Raw genomic sequence first — 27,099 nt, 5'->3', positions numbered from 1 at the left:
ATTTAATCAAACAACAGGCAAAGGAGAGCAGTTAGGGGCCGACGGTTTGGTCACCACCTCTGCCCTTTCATTAAAGATCACATCACAATGATTGGATGCAGTCACAGTGCTCCTGTATTTACAGGTTAAATATTATTTTATATTCAACTTATCTCACATCTGCATTAAATCCCTATAAACACACCCATCATGCTCTCTATACACTGAACACACTTTGTTTTGTCTTGTTAGTGTGTGTGTGAGTGTGTGTGGCGTTTTGTGTTTTGTCACACACCTAAGGAACCAATCGTATCAGGAAGGTGAATGGAGGGGGGGCAGGTGGAGAGAGGCGGGGACTAATTGTATATTCATAGATCTGTGCGTACAGAACGAAGGCGTACGAAGGTGTAGAGTCACAGCGGAGATTTGGGAATAACGTCTAAATCTATGGGGGTTAATCAATGACTCGAGGGCGACTTAAAACTTACCAAACTCATTCTTAAAAGTTTAAGTGAAAGACAAAGCAAAAAAAAAACACATTGTCTCAAAATTTTGTATCAAACCCAACAGTGTCCCTACGATATTTCAGAAGTTCATGACTCAAACACTGGCAGAAGCCACATGAGTGAAAGTGTGTGAGTGCCATTCTCTCTAACTTTCTTTGTCCACTCCCGTGCCTGCGACAGCCAATCATTTCTCCCTCTACTGCCCTACATTCTCTAAATATCTCCTCCTTTGACGAATCTGAAATGCACTCTTTGTTTTTGTTTCCTCCCTGATTTTTTTTTCCGCGCTGACAGCAGGCCACCAGATGTGAGACTGTCAGTCTATTAACCCCTGAATCAAGTCACTGCTTTGGTGGATGGGTGTTAATATTTAAAGCTCAGCATAAATGATTCATTACCTCAACTCTATTGTAAACCACTTCGAAAACCAGAGGCAATATCTAGTTTCCTCTGGGTGACTGTCTGTGAGGAGTGTGGTGTGTTCTCCCTGTGTCTGTGTGGGTTTCCTCCGGGTGACTGTCTGTGAGGAGTGTGGTGTGTTCTCCCCGTGGGTTTCCTCTGGGTGCTCCGGTTTCCTCCCACGCTCCAAAAACACACATTGGTAGGTGGATTGGAGACTCAAAATATCCGTAGGTGTGAGTGTGTGAGTGAATGCGTGAGTGTGTGTCGCCCTGTAAAGGACTGGTGCCCCCTCCAGAGTGTGTTCCCACTTTGCGCCCAGGGATTCCGAGTAGGTTCTGGACCCACAACCGCCCTGAACTGGATAAGGGTTACAGACGATGAATGAATGAGTGAATTTTTCATTAAAATCATCCAGAACAGCTTCCTCAGGGCATCTGCTAAATTCTGGAATTGTTTATGAATGTTGGTATTAATAACATTTTGATCACACACTTTCTGAAGCTGTAGAGTCGACCCTGTCCACTCCACCACCAGATCTTACGCTGGGGCAGTGGGGCTGAGACACACGCCTGAGATCTTCCTCTCAGTGTGTGAACAGTGGAGTGAGTCCGTCTCCATTCTGTCAGAGACAGACAGATGGTCACTTTAATAAGGCAAGGTTTGTTTCCACAGGGAGGTGAAGAGATGTAAAAGGGTAAGCTATTCAGCTTTAGGGCGAGTGATCTCTGTCCACAGCGCTCTGGGTCAAACAGGGCTCGGTCCAGAGAGAACTAAGACTGTTCAGAACAGTGTGATACGGAGGAGATGGAGATCAGCTGCAGTTAAAGTTTAAAGGAGTTTAAAGAAGATCTGCAGCATCCAGAACATCCCTCAGACCCCAGAGGGTTAATGAAGAGAATATGGCAGCAGTCCTACACTGCATTCCTGTGCTTAGTGTCGTAAGGAGTCTGCACTTTGGGGAATGTCTTCTAAGTTCATCAGTAGAAACAGACCCTTTTTACTCTCTCTCTCTCTCACACAAACACATACACACACACACACACACACACACACAGATCACGTTTAGAAGCAGTAGTTTGTGTGTGGAATTGAGGGTAATCTCTTGCTCTGTTTATTCTGCCTGTGTGTGTGTGTGTGTATTAATGAGGTAAGCTGAAGTCTCTATGTTTGCAGGGTCAGACTCAGAATACTTGCAATAAACAGCAGAGTAATCAAGCTGGAAGTGGATAATCTCCACTATAAACTTCCTGTTGCTGAGAGACCCTCAGAATAACATTCCAGTGCCCTTCACTGCCCCCCCCACCCCTCACACAGACACACACTCACACACACATCAACACAGCTCCTCCTACACTGAACACGTGTAAATAATACACCCAGCTCTAGCTCCATTTTGTTTCTCTAAACTACTCCTCTGTCGCAGAGTTATAACAGCGCTGTTAACACACACTGCTCCAAAACGCTCCACACTGCTTACCTTCACATTTCGGACCCTCACCACCTTGTCCTTCACCTGAACGGCTATCCTCCCTCCATCCGCACTCTCCCTGCAGAGCACATGAGGAATACACACGGACTGAAAAAACATCAGACGGTACATTTATATATAAATAAAGAATGACTTTAATGAGATTCATGAGAGAATAAAGAGCTAAACATGAGTTTCATAGAAATGGTGGAGAGCAGCATTTGGGATTAAATATTTATTTATGGTTTACAAGCAAGTTTTAAAGCATTTTTTTGTGTAACATATCAATGTCATTCGAAGTTCAGACATTCTCCTACAATCAGCTCATTTTATTCAACAATAAAAAATGAAGCAGTTTGAAAACGGCCAGTGAGAAGAACAGAAGAATGGTCATTTATAATAAGGGCATTGATTTGATCTGTCCTTGAGCAGGTCAAACAACAACCCAAACAGAGCCGTGTTCACAGCTGAGGGAGAGGAGGCTCCTGAAGGCGTGTGTGTGTGTGTGAGAGAGAGTGGTTAAGGAGAGAGTAGAGAAAAGCAGAGACAGCTGTGTGTGGACTCCAGCTGCTGGGTTCGGAGAAGACTGATGCAACACAGTGAAATCTGAGTCTGGCTCGGAGCTGTGTGAATCTGAACTCTGAGAAGGCTGAATTCAAGTGTTAAAATGTGAGGCCCCCGTGCAGCCAACAGCTGGAGTCAACAGGGTGCGCAGTCCTGGACTCCGGACTGGGGGAAACCACCGTTTGGACCTCATAAGATGTGAATACGTTCTAAAATAACTCTCCGGTTGATGTGAATGTCAGAACCGTTTCTTGCTATGACCTAATAGACGGTTGTTGAGGGCCCGGCTGAGCCACCGAGGCTCCTACAAAGCGGATCATAGATTTTCGCCATTGCATAGAGAACGAGGAGAGTGGGTGGCAGCCCCTCAGGAGCAGAGTGTCACTTACAGCCCCACTGCCATCTCTAAAGCGATCTCTTCGATCGTACCGTGCAGATATCTTCATCCTCCAACCCCAAAATGCAGGGCTAGCCCAAAACCTCAGCCGCCTGCTAGCCTCAAACACAGGGAGGAGACTGGAAACAGGGTCACGGTGGGGAAATTTGTTTTAAGGAAAGCACACATTGCTTGGATTACAGAGAAAAGGCCATGTAGCACCACCTCTTGAGTACAGCACAACAAGCTCTGTGGCAGGAGGCAGCCAAAGGAAGCAAACAGCTGGAAGAACTCTGCATTCGTCCTGCGCGCACATGCAAAACAAAGACGTTTCCATTCATGCGACAGGAAGAGTAAACTCTGAGCTCATCCTTTGTTAGCTATGCTTCGCGAGGCTCTTTAAATATGAAGGCCGGAAAAAGCAGAAACATGGAAAAGCCCTGGTGGTGGGCACTTCTTTGTGCCTTGGTCTGTTCAGGATTTCTCCAGCCTACTCCTTGTACACCACCCCCTTCAGCACCCCAACATACTGTTGTAACTTGGCACAGGGTGGTGGGTGGGGGAGCGAGTTCTTATGGGCCACATTACTATTACGATTACTAGAGTTAGCAGGGTCTGGTTGCCCCTGGTCTGGCTTTCATTGCTGCTGCTGCTGGGGAGCGGAGGGAAAAGTTATTGGCACAGTGTGTAATTAAGGTTGTGACGTAAGCTAGCGCCATTAAAACGAGGGGTTTACGTAAACACAGGACCTTCTAACTTTACCATTCTAACAACAGTTGCCAAGACCAGGCGTTCAAAACAAGAGGCGCTAGGAGGTTTAGCTTATCTAGGCACACCTTTCCTTTAAAACTCAATAAATAGTACTTGGCAAGCGTAGTGCACTAACCACATCAAACAGCAGGAGAAGGGATCAAGGCTGCATGTCAAATGCATCCATACTGCCTACTTAGTGCACAAAGAGAGGCTTCTTTACTCAGACACATGGCTACATCCCAAATACAAAACACTGTGCAAACTTTTCAGGCTCCTGAGAAAATGAGATTTAAAAAGAGCTCTTTATCTGAGCAGTAAGAGTTTATTGGCTTAAAAAAAACCCTAAATATTAGAATAAGTACAAATCCCATTATTCCAGTGAGTGTGATCCTGTGTGTGAATGTGTTTAACCCTAATCTCGCCTCATCACAGTCCACTATCATTTGAGGTTACCGTCCAATCACTAGTTTTAACGGTTAATAAATACTTCATTGTGTTAATCCAAGTGTGCTGTGGATTTAACAAATCCATACAATCAGGAGAACATCTGGAAACACATCTTGGAAACAAGTATTTATTTTTACAAGTATATTTTAATTAATTAATAATACACAACATATTAATTATCACAAAGCAGCACAATTATTGAGAAGATAAATCATATTAAATAATAACGATAATCTTAGGATACTCTAAGGCTTCTGCACAGTCCTGTATATTGGCTGAGGATGTCCCTTCAAGATGAGAATGTCCCCCTCTAGTCACAGATTCACCGCCTGAGGTTATCTCCTTAATAAACATCTCCTGAATCCTTAAAATGGTCTCATCTGTGTCTCTACACCTTTATATGCCTTTGTTTATTACGCTCAGATCTACGTAATTAATCCCCACCTCAACCAATCTTCCACCACTTGCACACAAGAAACTGGAAAGCCCCGCCCACTGAGCTGACGATTGGTTGCTTAGGTGTGTGAGGTATGAAACCCTGCCTGTCTGTATCCATGTTTCTGAGACTGTGTTTGGAACGCTGCAGTTTCACAGCGGAAATGTTCCGCCACTTATTCACACGGGATATGACTTCTAAGGTCGTAACAACAACCACACACCCACACACTCACACATTAAATAGAATATCTTCTTCCCGTGCCCTAATTTTACTATAAAAGGACGTGCCCTTGTGCTGGACGCTTTAGACTATTTCAAGACGTACTAGTGCACTTCGTAGGGAGCATGGAGGCATCGGGACACAAGTCTTGTGGCTGTCAACGAAGTCCAATTCCCACACATAGCAACAAACACAAACAGCTAAGAAGAATACCCACCAACTTCAACAACAACAACACACACACACCTATACACACACAGACACACCATAAAACACCACCCAGACCCAGACCGGAGCTTACCTTGAGCTTAAAGGACGAACTCGAATCGCAACTTTCACGTTCGCCATTCGCTCGAATGCGCGGAGACGGAGACGCCGAAGTGAAACCCGCGGTTAGAATCCACACGGCGCCATCCCGACCACCTTCAGAACCCCTCCACCCTCCTATAAAACCGGGCCAAGCGACGGTGGGCAGCTCTCAGGACCATGCCACTCATCCCCGCGTGCAACAGCCGCACCGCGCGCCACCGAGCCGTGGAGGAGGAGGAGGAGGAGGAGGAGGGGGAAGAGGTGGAGGAGAAGGAAGAGCTTGTTTAGTCACTGGAGCCGTTTTCTCCTCCTCTAAACAAAGAGCACGCTCCCAAGATCTCTCTCATTCTTTCGTTTTTCACGGATAACACTTGTATACTCAACATGTCCAAAAGTTTGTAGACACCCCTCATAATGTATAAAGCACAATTCCCTAGAGGAACGTGCTATTGCTCATGTTTGCTCTGTAATGGCTCAGGAAACTTAATGCTGATTCTCCTAAACTTACTCAGGGGACATGAGAGGGATAAAGGAGAGACTGAGCACAGTTTGTGACTCCACTGAGATCTCACCTGCAGCTCAATATGATACTACTGAGGTCTTTATCTCAGGAGACACATTTGAGCAGAAGGAGACTAGGCTTTTGATGTCTCTCGTTGTCTAGGAGGATGTATACAGATGTTAAGATCTTTTTATATTACTATTTTTCTTTCCTCTGGGGCAGTAAAAACAGGAATCTGGGATGTTTTAATTCTCCTGAAGCTTTATTTTAAAAAAAGCTCACAATTATGAACACATTTAGAACCAAAAGTTGGGACAGAGGTGAGTTTCCCACTGTGGTCCATCACCAGTGTTTGGGAACTGAAGAAACCAGTCGCTGCAGTTTTGTGAGTGGAATTTCTGCACATTCAGATTCGATTCAAGACTAACTTTGCATAACACTCCATGGTCACCATCATCCGTCTCACACTCACTCGTGATATAGTCTCATATATAGGCGACTGCAATTCGTGACAGTCTCATATTTTCAACATTTTATGCGGCAATATCACAATCATAAGTTAATAGGTAATTATCATACAAACACTATGCGAGAGTAACACGAAAACTCTTCCTCATTACAGGTGTCACTACTCATAAAACAGAAAAAGGCATAATGCGAATTACATAACATTGGTTGTTATTCCAACAAAGGCATAAAGTATTTTATTATAATATTTCTCCTAAAAAATGCTTATTATTGGTCTCCTACTTTAGCTTTAACTCTAACGAGAATATTTCTTTCACTTAACGTTATTTTGACAAATTTTCCAAAGGTTAATACTGAAAAGGACATTTCTCTAGCCATTATTTGCTTCGATATTTTAGCAAATAATGAATTATTAATGTTATAATTTCCATAAGTAAAAATAAGATGGTGGTATTAACGGATGGTAATGACGCCTTAATGAGGAAGAGTTTTCGTGTTACTGTCGCGGGGATTACCTATTCACTTACGATTGTGATATTGTTGCATAAAATGTGGAAAATGTGACGAATTGCAGTCTCCTATAAATGTGACTATATCATGAGTAGGTGTGAGACTGGGTCGGATGAGCATAAGACACAGACAGCAGGATGGCCAAGCATCCTGTGCCTCTGAGGACACCGTTGTGGCACTGCCCTGCTGAAATAACCATGGACTTCCCAGGACAAGACGACACCTCAACATCAGCATGTGTTTCACTGTCATCCCTCAGATGCACGCCTCAGCTGAAAACGTTCTTTATGAAATGTTGGACAGTTCTCTCAAGATGCTTGGCCCAATGTGGTGATCAAGAAACTGAGCCTATAGTGGACACCCCTTTTAAACTTCCATAGTCACACGCTTATAGGGGAATGGTTGAAAATGGAAATTGAATATTTTATATATTTCACCCTTATTTGGCCTCTGTCCCAGATTTTTTTTAATTTTTTGCAGGAAAATGTAGCTTATGATCAATTGTGCAATGCCAGGCACAGGCCAGTGGAGTATAAAGCCCCCACCATTGGGATGAGCTATAAAACAGTGTTCTCTAGAAATAGAGCTCTGTTTGAAAACCATGGAATGGGTTTTGTGTCCATGAACTAATCAAAGTACTATCAGCACATGACCTCATGCTTGTTCTTGTAGCAGAAATCAATCAAATCCTCAAAGAACATCAAGCCTTCCGATAAGTTACTGTAAGTAGTGTTATACTGAGCAAGACAGTGTTAAGAACGAATGTAAAATACAGTTTTTGGCTTGAAATTGGTGCAAAACACCCACACAGGATTAATAATGACACAGTTATACTCATTCTTAATTTATTATATTCATCAAGTTTGATATTAAACAGTTTAAAACCAACCAATACTATTAACATCATGTCCAACGTGAACCAAGGGTTCATTATAAAAAATGCACCCAAAATCATTCAGAGCAACAAACGAAACGCAAACAGATAAAATGACACACAGCTGGAGCCACATTCAGAAAGTCGTAGGGAAAGGATAATTGTGAATAAAGAAAAGATACAAAGTGTCTGAAACAAAATCCCCTTCTAGGTTTTTAAAACCCCATCGGCCAAAGCATTAAAATGACCTGTCTCAATTGGTACCTAGTTAGCCCTTCTTTCACAGAGCAGGTATTTTCTGGCTGTAATCTGAAGTGACACTGATGAGTTGATGGACTGAGGTCCACCATTGTCCTGAGGACAGCGTCCTGTGTCCACTGACGAAGGACTAGAAGACGACCAACACACACTGCAGCAACAGATGAGCTACTGTCTATAAATTTACATCTACAAGGCGGACCAACGAGATAAAGAGTGTCTAAAAAACCTCAGGCAGCACTGCTGTGTCTGATCCACTCATACCAACAACTCATGCAACATCCAGTGGTCGTATAAAGTTTATGGCTTGTCAGAGCAGGTCACGGATACGTGTACGAATTAACCTTTTCTTTGTAGTAAAAGGACTGTCTCTGCATTATAACAGCTGTTTGCTTTACATCATGGGTTGGATCAGCTGGAATGGACGCTTAATTCAGAGCTCTAAATATTTAATTATACTAGCATTCTTAAAAATTTCAAGTCCAAAGTTATATTTGCAAACAACTATAATACTTCTCTGTAATACAGCTCTTTTACACATCCTGCCAGTCCTGTCTCAATACACTCGATAGGGTTCTGAGAGTGTAGCATGTCTATTTTTCTCCAGAAACAAAGCTAGATATAAGATAACGAAGATGAAGGCTGGCACAGAGGTATCTGAAGTCTCTGTATTGTGAATTAAGTGCTGAATAACGTTACGTATAGATTCTGTGGTGTCACGTATTTATTTTCCTGCATAAAATATCCGTGCCCAACCGTATCCCTGATGTAGTGCAGGTGGTGGCTCCCTCTGTTGGTCATGGTGAGACATGCAGTATCTCCCCATGTTGGACCGAAGGCACTGGCGAGGAAGTGTCCAGCGACAGTTTCTGAAACCTCTCAGCAGAGTCCTACAGCAAAGAATGGAGAGAAGGAAAGCTCATTATCATTTGGTCATAGAACATCCAGCAAAACATGCACTGGTTATTTGTGTTTCTGGATGAGATCATTACCAAGGGCCAGGATAATTCTGATAGCTTTATCCAGTTCCGGCTTATCTCATCCTCTCCCAGAAGCCCTTTCTCTATCAGCAGCGTAACCAAGAGCAGGAAATTGTATCGCTGTCAGGAGGCAAGGAGAAGAATGAGCTGCTGTATGTGGCCAGAAATTAGTCGCTGATGAATCTGCAAATATTTTCACGTAATCAAACAGGTCCAATCAAATCTAGTGGTGTGCGATCACCTGCATGTCACTGGCGTGGAGAACGGCACTGAGTGTAGGTTCAGAGAGGAGAAGGTGCAAAGGTGCAGGGGCAGAAGAGCTATGAGCCCAAAGAAGAACAAATTCCTCCAACAGAGACTTAACATCAACAGCTGCAGTCTTGTTACGGCCAGCTGTGGGCACCAAAGGGAGCTCTCCCAAAACTGTATTTAAACAGATGTTTAAAACATACAAATACAGATTATTCTTTCATTCAACTGCTCCGGAGCTGGTCTACGTCTGAGACTGTGACACTTATTCACCTAGCTTGCACGCCAGCAGAACGGAAGAGCGCATCAGCATCGGCTCGGCAACCGCAGACATGAACTGCACAGGAACCATGACAAAAAGATCGCTGAAGTCAGACCACCTTCACATTTAATTCAAGTAGATGTGTGTTTTTCAGTGTGAAATGTTGACTGTACCTTTCTGCATCTCAGCGTCTGTCCCATTTTATCAAGCAGGCTGTAAATCTGCTGCACAGTGAAAACCTCTTCATCAGTCCTAGGTCCTACTGCAACACTCAGCACCTCCTAGAACAAGGCAAAGACAGTGAAACACAGACCTGCGTATAGTCATAGAATATAAGAACCATTCAAATTTACGCTGTGCACAGCACCTCAATTATAAAGAACTGAAATTGTCATTGTGTTATATAAAACTAGAAAACAATCCAGTGCCCTCACCCTGCTTCAGCCTCTCATTAAAAATATTGCAGTGGAGTAAATAACAGTAGAGTCTTGAAAGTACCTTTATCTCGATAATTACATCTGATGCTAATGGAGCTTTGTGGGTGCAGTCTGGAGGGCATGAGGATCCTGTAACCTGCCCAGAGGAACTCCTCAGCATCTGCAGACTCTTTCCTGTTCCTTCTGCTTCCACAGAATGTGCCGCAGCAGGGCTCTGAGCACTCTTCATCACTCGCTCAAAAGTGCTTTTCCACTCCCTTTTAATAAGAGCTGAGAAAATCACAAACACCAAGCATTTTCAGTGTCACTACATCAGCTTGTTCTTCGCTATCCAAGGTAACTGTTTTACTGTCAGTGCTAGAAATACTTGTGATGTTGGAGGAGAGCCAGCTGCAGGCTTTCTCAGTGGCCAGGCGGGTAGTGATGCTTTCGGCTGTGGTTATGACCTATAAGAGACATTAGTTCTGTTTTAGAGCCACGTGGGAAGGCCGTAATCATGAAGCCACTGTACTTACTGAAGGTGCTTACAGTTTGAGACGTCTCCTCGGGCAGAAGAACCCTCACAGCTCTAGGAGCGTTCTCGCTGCAAAACCTAGTAAAACAGGACAGAGGGTAATGCTTATGATACATGTCTAAATCGTTATCACCCATGCGTGATTAGAAGAGGGTAACCAAGGTGAGATTTTGACCTGGTGGCTCTCTCTAAGGACTGCATGCCTGCGTCACAGAGCTGAGCACATATAGAGTCATTCAGCTTGGCTGCACTGATGCCTTCTGAGCTTAAACCCTCCCTGAGAGTCTTCTGTCCACCCTGCAGCAGCTCTGATACCAGCGTGGCCCTGAGTCACACACAGACATAAACAAGAGAGGCCAAATATGTAGCACAGATAACAAAAGCAATGAGTTTCAGCATGTGATAACATACAAAAACAATCTGAATCAAAAAGAAGTGTAACGAAACAGACTTCATGTGTTTGACACAGTTGGATCCAACTCTCTCTGCAACAAACTCCACGGTGCGTTTCAGTGAGGGAGGCTGGTTATGAAAGAAAGCTTGCTCCAGGTCCAGCTACAAAAATTAAAAACAGGTTCAGATTTTGTTGCATCATTACAATCTTCTTTATAGTGAGTTAACGTGACAGTTTTCACGACACTCAATCAACACATTTTCATAGTGTGTCCCTGTGAAACCGTCTAACTGAAGCCCAGGATGTCTCTGTTGTGTAACTGTATGTAGGAGTAAACGGCTGTTACTGTGGTGTGTCAATATTTCAGTGCGATGTAACAGCAGGAGTTTATAAGCTGTTTATGCTTAACATAAGATGTGATCCCTTCCACTCTATAACTAGAATAGAGACGCTTAACACATCCTCCTCATGAGCAACAATAACACACTTTATGTAAGTGGCCGCATTACGTGGAGTTTCTGCTGAGAGCGGGTGATGGAGGGTCCTCTGGGCTCCGCAGATGTGGGTGTGATTTTACGAATCAAGCCTCCAGTCTTGGATGCATTTCCTGACACAAATGCAGCGAGCAGCTTGCGAAACTCCCCTGGCAAAACAAGACAGAAAGAATTTATATTAACACTGAAATATTTGCAACAGTTTCATTAAAACCAACTACTACAATTTACACCTATCAGGTCCAATTAACCCCCTCAGAGTCACCGCTGGACAAAGGACACCTCGCCAACCAAGAAATATCTAATCATGTGTTCCTGTGACACAGCCAATATGAGCGGACAGAGGGTTTAAAACTCCAGCACCGCTGCTGTGTCTGTGTAACACACAAACACTGAATATAGAAATTAAGTCATTTTAAGGTTGTGCGCTTCACTACGTACCTTGCGGCTAGTTCTGAACTCACCTAAATACGGGCAACAGGTGTAGAGAAGCTGTTGATCCACCAGAGGCAGACTGTCCTGAGAAGCAAATAGACATATCTTTTACAGCACTGAGACAGTATTTAATGCAGATGCTGAACGCTGTATTTGTTTATGCATGACTCCACCCTGACATCAGACAGTCACTTCATATTGTAACTGGGTGGATATACAGCTTTGATACTGTAAATAAGATTAAAGGAGACATTTGAAAATCTTCTTCGTTCAGTGCATTTGCACATTAATCATTAACTTGTTCTGTGCAACAGAAGACGACTCAAGACAGAAATACTACGATCTTTTTACCAGTCCTTGGCTAACAGTGTGATTGTCCAACTCCTCCAGCTCATCCTTCACATCTACACTAAAGAAGAGGTCCTCAGGAAAGACTGGGATCTAAGGGGAGGAGAGAGAGAGAGAGAAGGATTGCTATATCCTTTACAGACCTGTTCAAGTTAGTTTTAAAACATACAAAATTGTAAGCGCCTCACCTGAAAAAGCCAGCCCAGCACTACCAGCAAGAGCAGCTGATTGTAGTAAAACTGACCATTACTTGACCTCGTCCTCCTGAGAAACACAAACATGTGTGTGTGGTTATAACTCAACTGTGACAAATACACAATACCCTGCTTGTGTTTCTGTATGTAATGAACCTGTAGAGCTGAAGTAGCAGGCCCAGGGCAGTCCGGTAGCAGGGCAGAAATGGGCCAGTGTAGTCCAACATGGAGAGGAACTCAACCAGCCATGGAACAGTCAGCACAGCACGCTTCCTGATCAAGCAGCTCCTCAACACTGCACAGACGTCGAGAACTGGAGCACTCTGGAACACACACAGAAGATAAATCCACTCCAACACGTGTAAATTCAACAAGAAAGTTCAACAAGCTATAGCTCTGTTAATGCATGCCTTGCTACGAAGAGCGACGGCAGCCTCCCGGATCTCTCTGGATGGAGCCTCAGGCGTCTGGTAAGGCAGGAAGGAGATGAAACCAAGAAACTTAGCCAGCAGTCGAGCTACTAGCAGGACAGAAGAGAATCGCTGCTTCTCATCCTGAAAGAGAAATGACCGGAGAGATGCGGACTGATTAAGAAATATCCGCTTAAACAAGGGTTAGATGGAGACTGGCTCCCTGATTAGGCAACAATGACGTATAGGAGCTTATATTATATAATACATATATAACCGGGTGCTCCGGTTTCGTCCCATGGTCCAGAAACTCGCGTTGGGAGATGGATTGGCGACACAAATTTGTCCGTAGGTGTGAGTGAAAGTGAAGTTAAAGAACACTAAATTCACGATTTTAACAATAAAACCCCCATCTGTAAATCGTCTAAACCCAAACACGTCTCACGTAATCTCCAGTAGAGTGAGTATCTGTGCCTCACCACAAGCTTTTCGATCCATGAATGTATAAATATTGAAATATTGTGTACCTGCTGCTCCATGTCCCCGTCTGCTCCCTCCTCTCCGGCGGCTGAGGTGTCCTCAAGACCCAGAATAGACACTTCATTCAGCTGCATCAACTGCTGACACAGACCATCCTTCAAGTGCTGGTTCAACTGGCAGCTGGGTCAGAAAAACGAAGACGTAAATTAGACGCTGTGCAGGAAAATATAAATCAAGTTTAGATTCATGGGTCTTTTTAATGTGAACTAATTTAAAATTGTTTTCAAATCCATGAAATCAATCAGATATGTCCAGACTGAACTATTTAATTAAAACACTTGGCTGTTGGGTGGATGAGGTAAGATGGTAATATCGTACATCGCAGTGCAGTATTTGAAACTGACGATGGAGTTGGTAAACTGCAGTGAGGGGTGTTCTCATAAGACAAAAACACCTCAACACAGACACCACCCCCACAATTTCTATTGGACCGCAGTAAGACAGGAACATACCCCTCGTTTTTTTATTTCTTTTACAGGAAGACAGGAACACCCACTGCCAAAATATTCTGGCTGCACTTTTCATTACAAACGATTACAGGAGAAATCAACCAGAAGTACAACTCCTCGTGAGCTCACCAGCTGGCTGTCTTTAGGAAGTCTCTGAAGAACTCCTGGTGCCCGGGAAAAGATGGTGGAGGACAGGGTCCGCTCAGAGCCTGTGGCTGAATCAAACGCTCCTGTAAGCGTTTAAGACGCCCCAGACTGTCTGCCCCGACCATGCCCAGCAGATCCGCATCAGGAGCATCACCAGGAGATCCCAGCACCCTGGGGCCCTTACACATCTGGAACAAGAAGCAGACTCAACCAGTGATGCATCTTGGGTGAAAGTTCTAGCTTAAATAAATAAATAAATAAATAAAAATGCAAACCTACTTATAATGTAGTGACATTCTACTGTGTTGTCTGAGTTCTTAGAAAATGTTAAATCCCTCTAATACATAGTCCACCAGAAAACCAAGTTGGACAGGGCCTCTGCTTTCTGCTGATTTTCAACGCTCTGGTATTGAGTGAGATTTTGTGTTTATAAGTGGTATTTAACCGGTAGCAAAGGTGTTTTTGAGCTGAGATGTTCTGCCTCACATGACACTTGACATGACCTGAGGTTATGAAGCCCTCACCCAAAGTCCCTATTATATACTGAATTATTTTGAGATACACCAAAAGCAGCTAAAGCAGAGACTGAATGAAACAAACAGCATTTTTAATCTTCTATTCATCCATTTTCACAAGACTTTTCTCTTTTGTTGGAATTTTGGCACACTCCTATTGTGGCTTACCTGGACCAGCTGCTTCTGGAAAAGCCTGGCGAAATGGCAGTGATTTCCTGCTGCAGTTAGTTGACTGACCATCCCCCTGAGAGGAATAATTCAGGAAAAATATCTAAATCACAATTATCCATGTATACACATCAATGAACAGAAATATATTTAAAATAAATAAATAAATAAATAAATTGAAATCTTCACCTGACTCTGTGGCCAATTGCTGCCTCAAACTCCCAGCCAGGCTCTGTATGATAATCCTCCCACTCTCTCAGCAACTCGTAAAATATATCTCTGTAACAGCACACAGGCACAACAGGTACTACTCATTAATGTTTATACACATGCAGAATGTACCCTTTTTCTGCAGGCCCGATACCGGGCATCCCACTGGAAAGAAATCAACTGGCACAATTAGCTTTATCGCTTTTATATAGCTTATAGCTATAGCTTTATTTTGTGTAACTCTGCTGATAGAGGAGTCGCGGCACGTGCATGTTCATACTGTGCAAGGGGCAATAAATCAGAGCAGAAAGAGCTCTCTGTGTGCTCCATGTCCCCTAAACACTCTAAAAACGATGCACAAGGTTTTCTCTCCTATAGGAGGCACTGTGTTTGTAGCTTGGTGGTTGTAGCTTACAAAAGCTTATTCAGAGCTGAGTTTCGGTTCAGAGCTTTGTTGTGTTAAATCGGATAAACACAGTCCATATGGTCATCAAATTCCAGTTCATAACAAACTCTGCTGTACCCTACCTCTGTTTCTTGAAGATGTGAAAGGCCTTATCGTTGCTGAAGTTTGTGCGATTGTCCGTGGCAGGCTGGAAGGGTACGGAGTGAATAAAAGTGGTGGGATCAGGATGCACCTAAAAGCCAATGCAGACAAAATGCAATACTTGAAGCAGACTTAGAAAACCAACGCTTAATGCAGAGCACACAAAACCATAGGCAACGAAGACAAACCATACACTAAAGCAGTAAACTACATAAGGTCTGCAACAAGTAACTGACAAAATCAATACAAATCATTTATAAACATAGGTGGCAAAGTATTTCATTGTCCGTTAGTTTGTCTATATTTATTCTGTATTAACACTGAAAAATATTCAGTCTGATTTTCACCCAAACCCAGTATCTAGGGATGCACTGATCCGATATGAGGATCGGATATCGGTCCTGATATTACCAAAATTAGCTGGATTGGGTATGGGACAAATAGGGATCCATGAGACAGAACCCTTGACTTTCAATTCAAGTTATTTAAACTACACATTTTTTCTCTTTTTCAGTTGCTACATTTTATTTTGAATTGCACCGAATGTTTACATGTTCACAGAGTCTGATCACGGATTGTATTTGACCAAGTTATTTGTTTATTCTCAGGGTTTCTGTTTACACTAAATAATTAAAATAAATTTGTCAAACACGCAAACAGTGATCAAAGTGAAGCTAGTTATTTTCATTTTAAGTTGATACATTTTATTTGTTTTAAGAAGTTTGACTCATTTTAGTACATTTATACCCATGTGTTAATTTGTTATATTTTGTTAACATTTATGTTATTAATGTTTAAGTGATTTCTTATGTTTTAAGTCTCTCCCAAAAGGTGAGGTATACGGTTTATAAATTCAGCAATGGTATCTGATCGGTATGGGGTATCGACCGATATACAGGGGGTCCTCGACTTACGACGTTGATCCGTTCCTACGTCGCGTCGTAAAGCGATTTTCGGTGTAAGTCGGAACATACGTACATACTGTACTTAAATAACATACTGTAAGCACTTATCCTATCCTAACACCTATCCTCCTCGGTCCCGAGCCGTGTATTCTTCCGCCACGCACACCAAACATGACGTTTATGACGCAAAACCACTTAAGTCGAAACAAGGCTTTATACAGTAAATGGGAGATGTGTCGTAACCATGAAACACCGTAACTCGGGACTGACGTAACCCGAGGACCTCCTGTACACAGTTTATGTATCGAAACAGTTGGATCAGTCCCTAGTTGTGTCTGGAAGTAACATATTTACAGTAGACTATGGGTTGTTCTACTACCATCGTTTTTTTAAATATATAAAAAGTAAGATATTTATTTTTCAAACAATGCCAAAAAAAGTGTGTTCTAATACACAGCATTATTTTGTAGTTTGATTTCATTTAATTACATTAATAAATGCAAGTGACCTTTTTTTTTCCAATTTTGTATTTTATGTTTATTATATTTATTTATTGTTTTAAAACTGAGCATTGAAGGGCAAATGCATTTTTATTGAAAAACAAGTTTTAGTTTATTTAATTATTGTGTATTTATATATTTTGAAATAAACCAACTAATCCATTAAATTTAAATAAATAAATAAATCAACAAACAAACAGCTTATAACAATAATTGTTAGTTGCAGCCCTAAACTAAATTATACATAGGTAGTTATAGTTTATGCATTACTGCTATAGTAGGCATCATTACCCACTCTGTATTCTCCACTGTGTGTGGACACAGTATTGTTTCTGAGGAAGAGCTCGGTAACTCGCTGTGTATATGACTGTGTAACACAGCCAACTGAACGCTGTCTTTAAACCCAAAATCCCATGAGGAAGCACTCTTTGCATTCTGAGTAATGCTGTGGTTATCCAACATTCCTCAGCTTTGAAAATTCCCATTCCATACATTTCCATTTAATTAAGATGTATACAGACTTGGTCATAATCTGTATAGACTCTAATTCTATAAGAATCTAAATCTATAAAGAAACACTTAAACCTCATACATTGGCTGTGCATGTGTCCTGACTCTGCACCAGGCGATCTCGCAGAGCTGGAGAGAACACCCCCACTCTTTCGTTCTCCGCTAGGAGGCGCAGTGTGCAGCGATCCAGGTGTGAGAGTAAACTGAGAGACAGATGACAAGCGTGAGGCCACTAAGGACACAGAGTAAGAGACTTACAAAATGAGCGTGAGAGAAGGATATCACACTCACACGAACTGATTCTCCAGAACATGCATGGCAAAATACACGCAGTTATGGACAGTCCCCAGATAGGCTCTCTCAAGGGTGTCTGTAAAACCACATGCATCATGCATGAGAGAAAATACGGATGAGAACAAAGAAGTGATCAAAAATGCTGATGGAGGAGAACATGATAGAGGTACACAAACCTGCTTTCCCCACGCACACATGGGGGTCCTGACCCATGGTCTCGGAGGCTGTCACACTTCGCGAGGTCAGCAACTGCAGCACGAAGAACAACTCCAGGAACACACACGGCACCAAGTTCTCTACAACGAGAGGAAGTTCAGTACAAAACCTAATCAGCACTTCACCACTGGGACATGATAAAGCAATCCTATGCCTAATCCGGACCCCTCCATCTCACTCCTCCCCTGTGTGAAGCACTGTCAGTTTCTTTAAACACCATCACTGTGGAAATCTGTGTAATCCCCCTTTAACGTTGTCTATGATATTATTATGCTGTCCTACTGCCCCCTCTAGTGTTATCTCACCTGAAATGCAGGCACAGTACAGCTCAGCCAAAAGCCCTAGCTCTGACGCATGAGTGACTTTGGCAGGATCAGGGCTGGGTGTCTGGGGATCTGGAGTCACGTTAAATCCTGGTCTCACTGGTTTTGTTGGTGTGCAAACACTAGGTTCAGGCTTGAGGGGGGAGCTGGTCTGCTGTGCAAGTTTAGACCTGAAGACAGCACACAAATACTGAAGACATTCAGATGCAGCAGCAATGAAGAAAGAAACAGAAGGTATGGTTTAGTATTTGACAAAGCCATTCGCATGCCTTTCTTTCTTTAGGAGCTCCCTCTCCTCTTGAAGACAGAGGGGACTGGTGGCATTTGGCCCAGCCCCCACGGACTCTGGGATGGGGGCAGGACTGAAGGGCTGGCTGAGGGGTGTGGAGGTGAAACAGCTCTTGGGTTTAGAGTTGGGTCGTTCCTCACTAACCGGTGTCGGGTTTATCCGTCGGGAGGGTTTAGTTGCTCTGGAAAAGTAAAAGAATATCACAGTATTTGGAACCTGCAAATGCCCTATGCCTTTGTGTGTGTTTATACTTGTGTGTTGTGCCTGCATTGACCTGCGATTACACTGCCAAAACACTAGGGCTGAACCACAAATATTTCCACCCTGTGTAGTGCACAATATAGGTCATAAAATTACAGTTTTTTCATTCAAAAGTGCAATGTATGCTTTATAATAAAAACATATTTATACTTCAGCTTCTCCCTCTCTAATGTTCCGTGCACTGTCTGGGTGCCAGCACTACGTATAAACATAAATCAACCTTAAGGTTCATCTTCCCAGCCGGCTTCTTTTTAATTATGTGATCTATGTGATGGCTTACAGTTCTTGGAGATTTTGCAGCCACAGGAGATATGAGGATGTCATGTTAACACTGGCACGTTCATGGAAGCTTGGTAGAAAGATGCCTGACTATAAATGTACACTTACACTGGTGAGACCTGGGATGCACTCACTGGAGGAAAGTCCTCCAAATTGTTGAAGTTGAGCTCTACTTTTGTTGGAGGAGACACCAGCTCAAACTTCCCTCCACTTCTGCCTTTCCTTCCTGCACCGTCCTCCAACTGGCCGCTGCGAGCTCCTGTCTGACGGCTTGCCGCATTTGCCCCGAACGGCCCACTCCTCCTGCGCCCTCTGTGCTGCTGTAAGGAGGGGCTGGGCTGGGTCTCCAGGGGTGAGGTCATGAAGTCCGCGAGACAGTGCCGCTGAGAGCGACGTTCAGCAGGCGTGTGTCTAGAAGCAGGGCTCCACCCTGAACTGAAAGACGGGCTGCTGAAAGTACTGATACCAGCAAGGCCCCGAGAGCCTGTGAGCGGCGTGTCCAGCTCGTTTGGATTGTCCAGAGACGTGCGGTGAACAGGTGAGAAGAGCTGGACGCGGCTGGTGCTGCGGGATCCTGGCCCTGTTGATGGCCTGCTTCCCCTGCGCTCACTAGAAGAGCCCTGGACCCTAAGGGTCCTCGTGGAACTGGGTGTTTTGGCAGGGGTGGTGGGGCCATGGGTCAAAGTGTTACTGCTCTGGTCCCTCAGGAAATTCAGAAGGAAAGGCACAAACTCCTGCTTCCTAATGTTCAGCAGCAGATCTTCGTCATCTTCACATTTCTGCCACAACACAGACATAAAGCTAACATTACAATGAATCTAAACGTTACTGGGTTTTCAAAGGATATTTCATAAGGTGTTTCTATGAGATAGGACTCCTAACAAACAAATTATTTACAGACAACCAGAACCCACAGATTTAATTATAGGGAGACCTGGTCAGGCCTCAGCATCACTGAGTGTGTCAGGATTATTTGGATCATGAAGCAGAAAATGCAACTTCTACGACTGAACTTTGAAAATCATCCCCTGAAACTAACAGATTCTGTTAAAAAAAATAAACAAAAACATTATACACTCATCCACCATAACATTAAAACAACCTCCCTGTTTCTCAGATTACTTTCCATTTTATTGACCACATACAGGCAGTTTGTGGTTCTACAATTACAGACTGTAGTTAACCTGTTGCTCTGCATACTTGCTTAGCCCCCTTTCACCTTGTTCTTTAACGCTCAGGACCCCCAGAGAGCAGGTGTGATGTGGGCGGTGGATAATTCTCAGCGCTGCAGTGCAAGTGGATCAGACACAGCAGAGCTGCTGAAGTTTTTAAAACGGACTGAGAATAGCCCACCAAGCTGACAGTACTATGTCCAGTGATAAAGGACTAATATTAGAGAGCAAATGTGCAGCAACAGATGAGCTACTGTCCATGACTTTACACCTAAAAGGTGTAGTTGTGTCTAATAGTGTGTATGAGAGAGTATTAAAAACTCTAGACCCACTGCTGTGTCTGATCCACTGTGTTGGCCCTAACAAAGTACACAGAGCAACACATGTGCTAAAGTCTGTAATTGTAAAACTACTGACTGACCTGTATGGTCAGTGCAGCTGAGACCACGGACACTGAGTGTCGAAACTATGAGGTGTTTTTAATGTTCTGGAAGAACAGAAAGTTAGCCAATGTGTGGTGAGAACTCTGGAGCTCAAACTCAGGTTTAAGTCCTCTCTCCTCTCGCTCTGAGCCCTGACAGCAGCCGGAGCTCGTCTGGGGAATAAGGTGTAGTTAAGCTCGTATGAACAGAAGCGGTGTTTCTCACCCGCCCGGCTCGGAGCCAGCGCAGGACTCGGTTCAGCTCCACTTCACCCCGCAGCAGCGCCTCAAAAACAGCCGCCATTCTCCTCCAGCACCGCGCAGCCCGCCCTAGCGCAATAACACACCAACTTTCAGAATAAAAGTCCTGACTCTCGTCGTTCTACTTAAGACAAACACGCACTAATGTATTAATTGAATTAGCTTTATTTATTATCTTAGAAACATCTTACACATTCGCTTATTTTATCTACATTTTTTGGTCTCATGTTTTTCAAATGAACATAAATTGAATTCAATTTAATTTAAACTTTAAACTTAAGAAATATTTAGTTTTAATGAAGTCATATTAAATATGAACATAAATTGACTTTGATTAATATTCATATTACGCTTATATTTAATCGAAGTAATATTATATATATACTAAAATAAAAGTCCATATATTTTGGTGCTATGAAATGCATTTTATATTAAATTTAGCTAACCAATATAACCTAAGAATTTATATGAAATTGATATAAATAATATGAATATTTAAAACTCTATATTATTGTATCTATCATCTCTTGGTGTCAAATATATAAATGTTAAAACATGGCGTCTAAAACCCCTAAGGACTTTTTTTCCCCTCAAGACTCTACTTTTCATTTTCCTTTTACCAAAAAGGGATTTAACACATCAAACTTAAAGCCCCCTGCAGTGTAAAGGGTGTTTTTTTATATATATAAATATATGGTAGAAGACATATCACTTCTGCTTTGAAACTGCAGTGTCAAAAACACAATGACAAAATTCAGCACGGATTTGTGACATCACAAATCTAACAAACCAATCCCAATCCAGGTTGTGGGTGGGGCTTTTAAGCTGCAGGCGTGTGACAGACCGCTGGGTGGGGTTATTGGGTATATATTCATGTGTATTTTATGAAGGTGTATGAATGTGTAATTTCCGTTTAAACCGTTTTAAGGCATTAGGGGGTTTTGTTCTAGAGGATAAATATGTAAATAAGTCATTCCGTTGAATTGAGACGAGTGTTCTGATGACTGGAGGGGGACTTTATCGGGGGGTTTGATTGGTGTGTTGGGATTTTGTGGGCAGAGCCAGAGATAGTGCTGAGAGTGTGAGTAGTGTAGAGTTGCAGCCTGTCATGTTATCTCGAGTATGCGGTTACCGTAAACACCTTTCCCGCGCCGTTTACCTGCATAACGTTACCGTAATGTCGGGTATGGATTAGTGTGAGTGTACGGAACCGCGCATTCCCTTTTTTTAAGCGGTGGACTCGTATTGTGGCCGCTGCTCTTCGCTGCCAGAGGAGGAGCCGAGGGAGTGTGTGGCTGTGAAAATGCCGTCTCCGAGAGAAGGCTCATCTGGGGAAGGTGACCTGGTCACTGTGAAACACCAACTTACAAACGGTGAGTTGACGGTAGGGACACCGTGTGCAGTTATACACATTCATCCCGGCTCGGTTTCGTCGCTGGTGGCCAAGTTAGAGCTGCTGTGAGCTGGCTTCCACCTCCATCTGATCTGATCTGTCATAACAGCAGGCTGCACATGCCTTTAATGACACGGTTATACACTGACACACGACGCCTTGGCTTTGCAGCAGGTTTTACTTTGATTTTGGCTCATAATTCGGCTTCTTTTAGTGGGAATGTTAGCACGGGCATTGGCCGTTTATTACAGTATTCAGGCCTGTCTGTAAAAGCAAGCAGAAACAGTATAGTGTGGACATTAGAGACGACTGGTGCTGGTTTGTTTAACCATAACGACGCTGGATTCCACGGGGTTCCTGAGGAATGTAAAACAGCTCAATTATAGCTTTCTGTGCACTGTGCTTTTACCTTTTCCCTTATGCAGGAGTCCAACAACTCCTCTCAGTCCAGTGCAGACCCTCAAACTTTCCCTCTACAACATCAACAACCCCAGCAACATTGCATTGAACGAGGCTAATCTCCTCCCGGTAGTGATAGAGTCTAGAGTCGACTCCACAGGAATCGATTCTTCGACTCCAAAGCGGCTGGTTTTGAGGGTCCAGATCGACTCTTGGGCAATGTTTCAGAGAATCGACTCGCTTGGAGTGTGTGTGTGTGTGTGTGTGTTCAGTATGCTGGAGCTGCTAGAAAGGAAAGAAGTTAATTCTAATCTTATGGCTGGTGGGTAAATTTATAAGAATGGAAAAAGAAGAAAAGAAAAATAAACAGACCTATCAGGACAGCTGGAGATGAAAGGAAAATGATGTGAACTCTTTTTCTTGGCTTTCTTTGGTTCTTGGTCCCCAGAGTCTAGTTGTTTTAATCGTTGCGTGTAGAACTATTTTCGGTTGAGCTGATTTCCCTAAATATGGAGGCGAGAGTATTTCAACTCTGTAGTTCCTGGTTTCTCTCTTCTCCTCTTTAAAATAACACTAGGTAAGGTTTAGTATTTTTGTTCCAAAGCCCCTAGAGTTGCAGAGTATTAACTCTTACAGCACTGTCCTGAAATCAAGGTGGAGGGTGGAGGGATTCCTACCCTCCTGCAAATGTTACATAGTGCAGTTTCTGCAGTGCTGTGTCTGGAGTAGCAATGACAGAGGCTCTATTCTCCCTATCACAGCTCAGTGGAGCATCACAATGGTTTTGAAGCTGTTATTTTAAGGTAAAAATATTGCATAATGTTGTTTTCACTCAGTGTGGCAGCAACACATTGGTAGGTCATCTCACTGGATATTAAACAGACAATACATCTGGGTTCATATTTCTCAAAGACTACAATTCAGATATATTTTGGCAAATTATTAAATTGGTGCATTATATTTGAATATGTCCCGGTACGTTGTTCAAATGTTCCCCTTTGTTTTGATATCAGGCAGAAGTATGACAACTGCTGCTAGGTAGAGAGGAGATTAGAGGGAGTGACAGAGCCAGTTTATTTAAGATGGGGTCATTCAGAAGGCCGGAAGTGACATGGGGGTCACAGGAAATGACCTCGGAGCACCTCAGAGGATTTCAGTTCTAAGTCTCACCTGAAAGATGGTGCCATGTGTTCAGTACAGTGTCCCTGTCTCTGCGCCCAGGCATTGGAATCCTCACAGACCACAGGGACAGCGCCCCCTGTTGGCCCCACCAACACCACCTCCAGCAGACACCCAATCCTGGTTAGCTTTGCAACGTTTGTCAAGGTTTAATGTGAAGGTTTAAACCTGCTTTCATTAATTCACTTATCCATGTTTTCATTAATTAATTCAATTAAAGTCACATTAAGCATCAGACGAGACGACAGACTGGCTTGCTAAATGTCTATAAATAGCCTACGCACTACATGTTCAGAGCTCTCGAGCAGAGACTAGGCTAAAGGGACATAGTGCTCTCACAATTTTACATCAGTCACACATTCTGTGTTCCGTCCAATCAAAGAGTGAGCTGTTGTGGCAATCAGAGATGCCGCAGAGGAGATAAAAAACAGCAAGCTTCGCATTTATTTTGTGAGCTTGTGGCTTTGGTGAAGCTGAGTATATTTCCTTTTTTTCAGCTGCTCTCACGGTGCTGCAGGAGTCAAAACCACAAACTCTGGCCTCTGTAGTTGATCATGCAAGTCACGAAAGACTGGAATCACCTAATAGTGCAAACCCCTGGAAGACTGACACCACTTTGCATCTGAATGAATGATATCAGCTCTCACTCTGGGTTCACTCACTTTTAGTTTTATTTACATGCAAATGATATACAGATTTGAATCTGGGCTTCAGGCTACCACTTCAGTGCTGGTGATTAAGTGCACGGACAGTTCTCTCTTCCTGTGCTGTGTTGTCGAGACTGAAAGTAAGGAGGGAGTAGTTGCTGTGTGGTGGATGTGGTTATGCTGAGCGCTCAGAGCGAGTGGCAGCAGGAATCTGTTCGCCTCAGTTGGTACATTTGTAACAGACATGAAGACACATGTGACCTCACCGCTCACACTTTACACGGCGCTAATACGCAGGCCCACTTTTCTCAATGACCTTGGCCTTGTTTACACCGTTTTATGGGATCGAATCTGTCCACATAGAAATGCAGCTGTGAGATCCTCAGATATGTTTCTCCAAGAACACGAACCCATCCCAACACAACCCTAACCTCTGTCGGCGTCACTGTCTGTGACGAGTGTGGTGTGTTCTCCCTGTGTCTGTGTGGGTTTCCTATGGGTGCTCCTCTTTGCTCTCACAATCTAATTCCACAGGTGTGTGTGTGTGTGTGTGTGTGTGTTGGGGGTGGGGGGTGAGATGTCCTAAAGATTATGGATCGCATTTAGGTTAAGTGTAAATGTAAGCGTCTGAAGCTCTTGTTTCCCTTTCTGCAGCCAACCTGACGGGCCATGTGGAACGTGTAGGCATCGAGAACTTTGAGCTGCTGAAAGTCCTGGGGACAGGAGGTGAGTTCTGTTTACACCTCACCTGGCTTTGTCCTCCTTTTTCTAACCACACTCAGACTGAAGACTATTCAGAGAATAAAGTCAGAATATTTAGAGAATAAAGTCGGAATAATGCAGAGTAACCTACGGGCAAGTACAAGGTGTCTGTTGCTCTGGGTACAACAGGAACTTCATTTCTTTTATTTGTACTTGTATGTATTACCATAGGGCAGCACGGTGGTGCAGCAGGTAGTGTCGCAGTCACACAGCTCCAGGGACCTGGAGGTTGTGGGTTCGATTCCCGCTCCGGGTGACTGTCTGTGAGGAGTTGGTGTGTTCTCCCTGTGTCTGCGTGGGTTTCCTCCGGGTGCTTCAGTTTCCTCCCACAGTCCAAAAACACACGTTGGTAGGTGGATTGGCGACTCAAAAGTGTCCGTAGGTGTGAGTGTGTCTGTGTTGCCCTGTGAAGGACTGGCGCCCCCTCCAGGGTGTATTCCCGCCTTGTGCCCAATGATTCCAGGTAGGACCCACGCAACCCTGAACAGCGCTTACAGATAATGAATGAATGAATGTATTACCATAGCTGAACTGTATGCAATGCAAATGTTGTAACTCAAGACTTTTCCTAATAAAAAGAAATGCAAAACAAGAATGATCATGAAAATGATGGATCCAGAGGGTTATGACGTATGGGTTTGTACAGTAAACAGTAAGTAGTCAGTGGCTGAATTGAATTTAGTCGTGAGGTGGATGGAAGTGTGGCTCTTCACCTTTCTGCTTCCTTCACAACTCACTCCAAACAAGTGCTCTCTGAATATACTTTATTAGGACTTTACCATTTCCTACTCTTTTCCAACTCTCTTCAATACAGTGGCACTAAAATGCTGTCATATTATAGTGAAGGTGAAAATGAACCTTCACTACCTTGGTTTACTCTGCGCAGCCTACGGGAAGGTGTTCTTAGTGCGCAAGGTGAGTGGGCACGACTCAGGAAAGCTGTACGCCATGAAGGTGCTGAAGAAGGCCACCATCGTGCAGAAGGCGAAGACGGCAGAGCACACACGGACAGAGAGGCAGGTGCTGGAGCACATCAGACAGTCCCCGTTCCTCGTCACCCTGCACTACGCCTTCCAGACTGACACCAAACTGCACCTCATCTTAGGTAAGCTCTTTCTGCTTCAGCTTGAGCGGCGCCAGGGTTGGACAATGTAACTGAAACACCTGGTTTTAGACCACAGTAATTTATTAGTATGGTGTAGGGCCTTCTTTTGCAGCCAATACAGCGTCAATTCGTCTTGGGAATGACATATACAAGTCCTGCACAGTGGTCAGAGGGATTTTAAGCCATTCTTCTTGCAGGATAGTGGCCAGGTCTCTACGTGATGCTGGTGGAGGAAAACGTTTCCTGACTCGCTCCTCCAAAACACCCCAAAGAGTGTCAATAATATTTAGATCTGGTGACTGTGCAGGCCATGGGAGATGTTCAACTTCACTGTCATGTTCATCAAACCAGTCTTTCACCAGTCTTGCTGTGTGTATTGGTGCATTGTCGCCCTGATACACGGCACCGCCTTCAGGACACAATGTTTGAACCATTGGATGCACATGGTCTTACTGGTGCAATGTGCAGTTAATGAAGATTGGCCACCAGGCTGCTCCAATTTAGCCATGAAACCTCCCACACTTTCAGTTTCATTGTCTAACCCCTGTATGTGCAGGCGTATGCAAAAAGTTGAGGGGCTGTTGGATGTATTTCATATTTCAAGTTAAAATAATTAACACCTTTTACAAAGAATTTTCTACATTTTTCTTTCTATGTTCACTGCTCATTTGATGGTTTAGTTTATGTGTATATTATGGTTTACTCGTAAATGCCTTTGCTGCTCTTGTATACGATCTAAATGTAGTTTGTATCTGTGTTTCAGTCCCAATGTGGCCTTGCTATTTATGCAGCATTATGATTATAGCCTGTCTGGAT

At 43.5% G+C, this 27,099-nt stretch overlaps 3 protein-coding genes across 4 annotated transcripts in view; 1 reads left to right on the top strand and 2 right to left on the bottom strand.

The window, feature by feature from the left end:
- stard9 (StAR-related lipid transfer (START) domain containing 9) overlaps positions 1–5,673 on the bottom strand; it is a 46,907-nt gene extending 41,234 nt beyond the window's left edge. The window contains exons 1-2 of the mRNA XM_066674757.1: positions 5,455–5,673; positions 2,365–2,434 (exon numbers count right to left, since the gene is read on the bottom strand). Of these exons, the coding sequence (XP_066530854.1) occupies positions 2,365–2,434; positions 5,455–5,501 (117 nt within the window). The 5' untranslated portion in view covers positions 5,502–5,673. The remainder of the gene's footprint in view (positions 1–2,364; positions 2,435–5,454) is intronic.
- Positions 5,674–7,781: 2,108 nt separating this feature from the next.
- Positions 7,782–22,706, bottom strand: cdan1 (codanin 1). 2 transcript variants are annotated; one of them, XM_066674734.1, is made up of 29 exons: positions 22,601–22,706; positions 20,764–20,867; positions 19,053–19,723; positions 18,385–18,585; positions 18,098–18,285; positions 17,753–17,872; positions 17,574–17,652; positions 17,365–17,485; positions 15,349–15,458; positions 14,800–14,889; positions 14,611–14,686; positions 13,910–14,115; positions 13,319–13,451; positions 12,792–12,935; positions 12,538–12,704; positions 12,376–12,451; positions 12,191–12,280; positions 11,869–11,923; positions 11,420–11,553; positions 10,968–11,071; positions 10,692–10,841; positions 10,531–10,594; positions 10,370–10,448; positions 10,064–10,272; positions 9,739–9,846; positions 9,577–9,640; positions 9,296–9,477; positions 9,067–9,174; positions 7,782–8,964 (listed from the first exon to the last, which is right to left on the bottom strand). In XM_066674734.1, the coding sequence occupies exons 2-29, from the start codon at positions 20,839–20,841 to the stop codon at positions 8,872–8,874; spliced, it is 3,900 nt and encodes a 1,299-aa protein (XP_066530831.1). In that variant the 5' UTR covers positions 20,842–20,867; positions 22,601–22,706; the 3' UTR covers positions 7,782–8,871. The 2 variants fall into 2 exon arrangements, with proteins under 2 accessions (XP_066530831.1, XP_066530823.1); XM_066674726.1 differs by lacking the exon at positions 22,601–22,706 and having other exon boundaries at positions 20,764–20,896.
- The window catches only part of rps6ka5 (ribosomal protein S6 kinase, polypeptide 5), a 29,670-nt gene continuing 24,426 nt past the window's right edge, over positions 21,856–27,099 (top strand). The window contains exons 1-3 of the mRNA XM_066674747.1: positions 21,856–22,171; positions 25,071–25,142; positions 26,065–26,283. Coding sequence (XP_066530844.1) covers positions 22,102–22,171; positions 25,071–25,142; positions 26,065–26,283 — 361 coding nt within the window. The 5' untranslated portion in view covers positions 21,856–22,101. The remainder of the gene's footprint in view (positions 22,172–25,070; positions 25,143–26,064; positions 26,284–27,099) is intronic.

This window comes from Hoplias malabaricus, chromosome 1 (genome assembly GCF_029633855.1).
Source record: "Hoplias malabaricus isolate fHopMal1 chromosome 1, fHopMal1.hap1, whole genome shotgun sequence".
NCBI classification, from domain to species: domain Eukaryota; kingdom Metazoa; phylum Chordata; class Actinopteri; order Characiformes; family Erythrinidae; genus Hoplias; species Hoplias malabaricus.
This window is presented reverse-complemented; position numbering and strand designations above follow the sequence as displayed.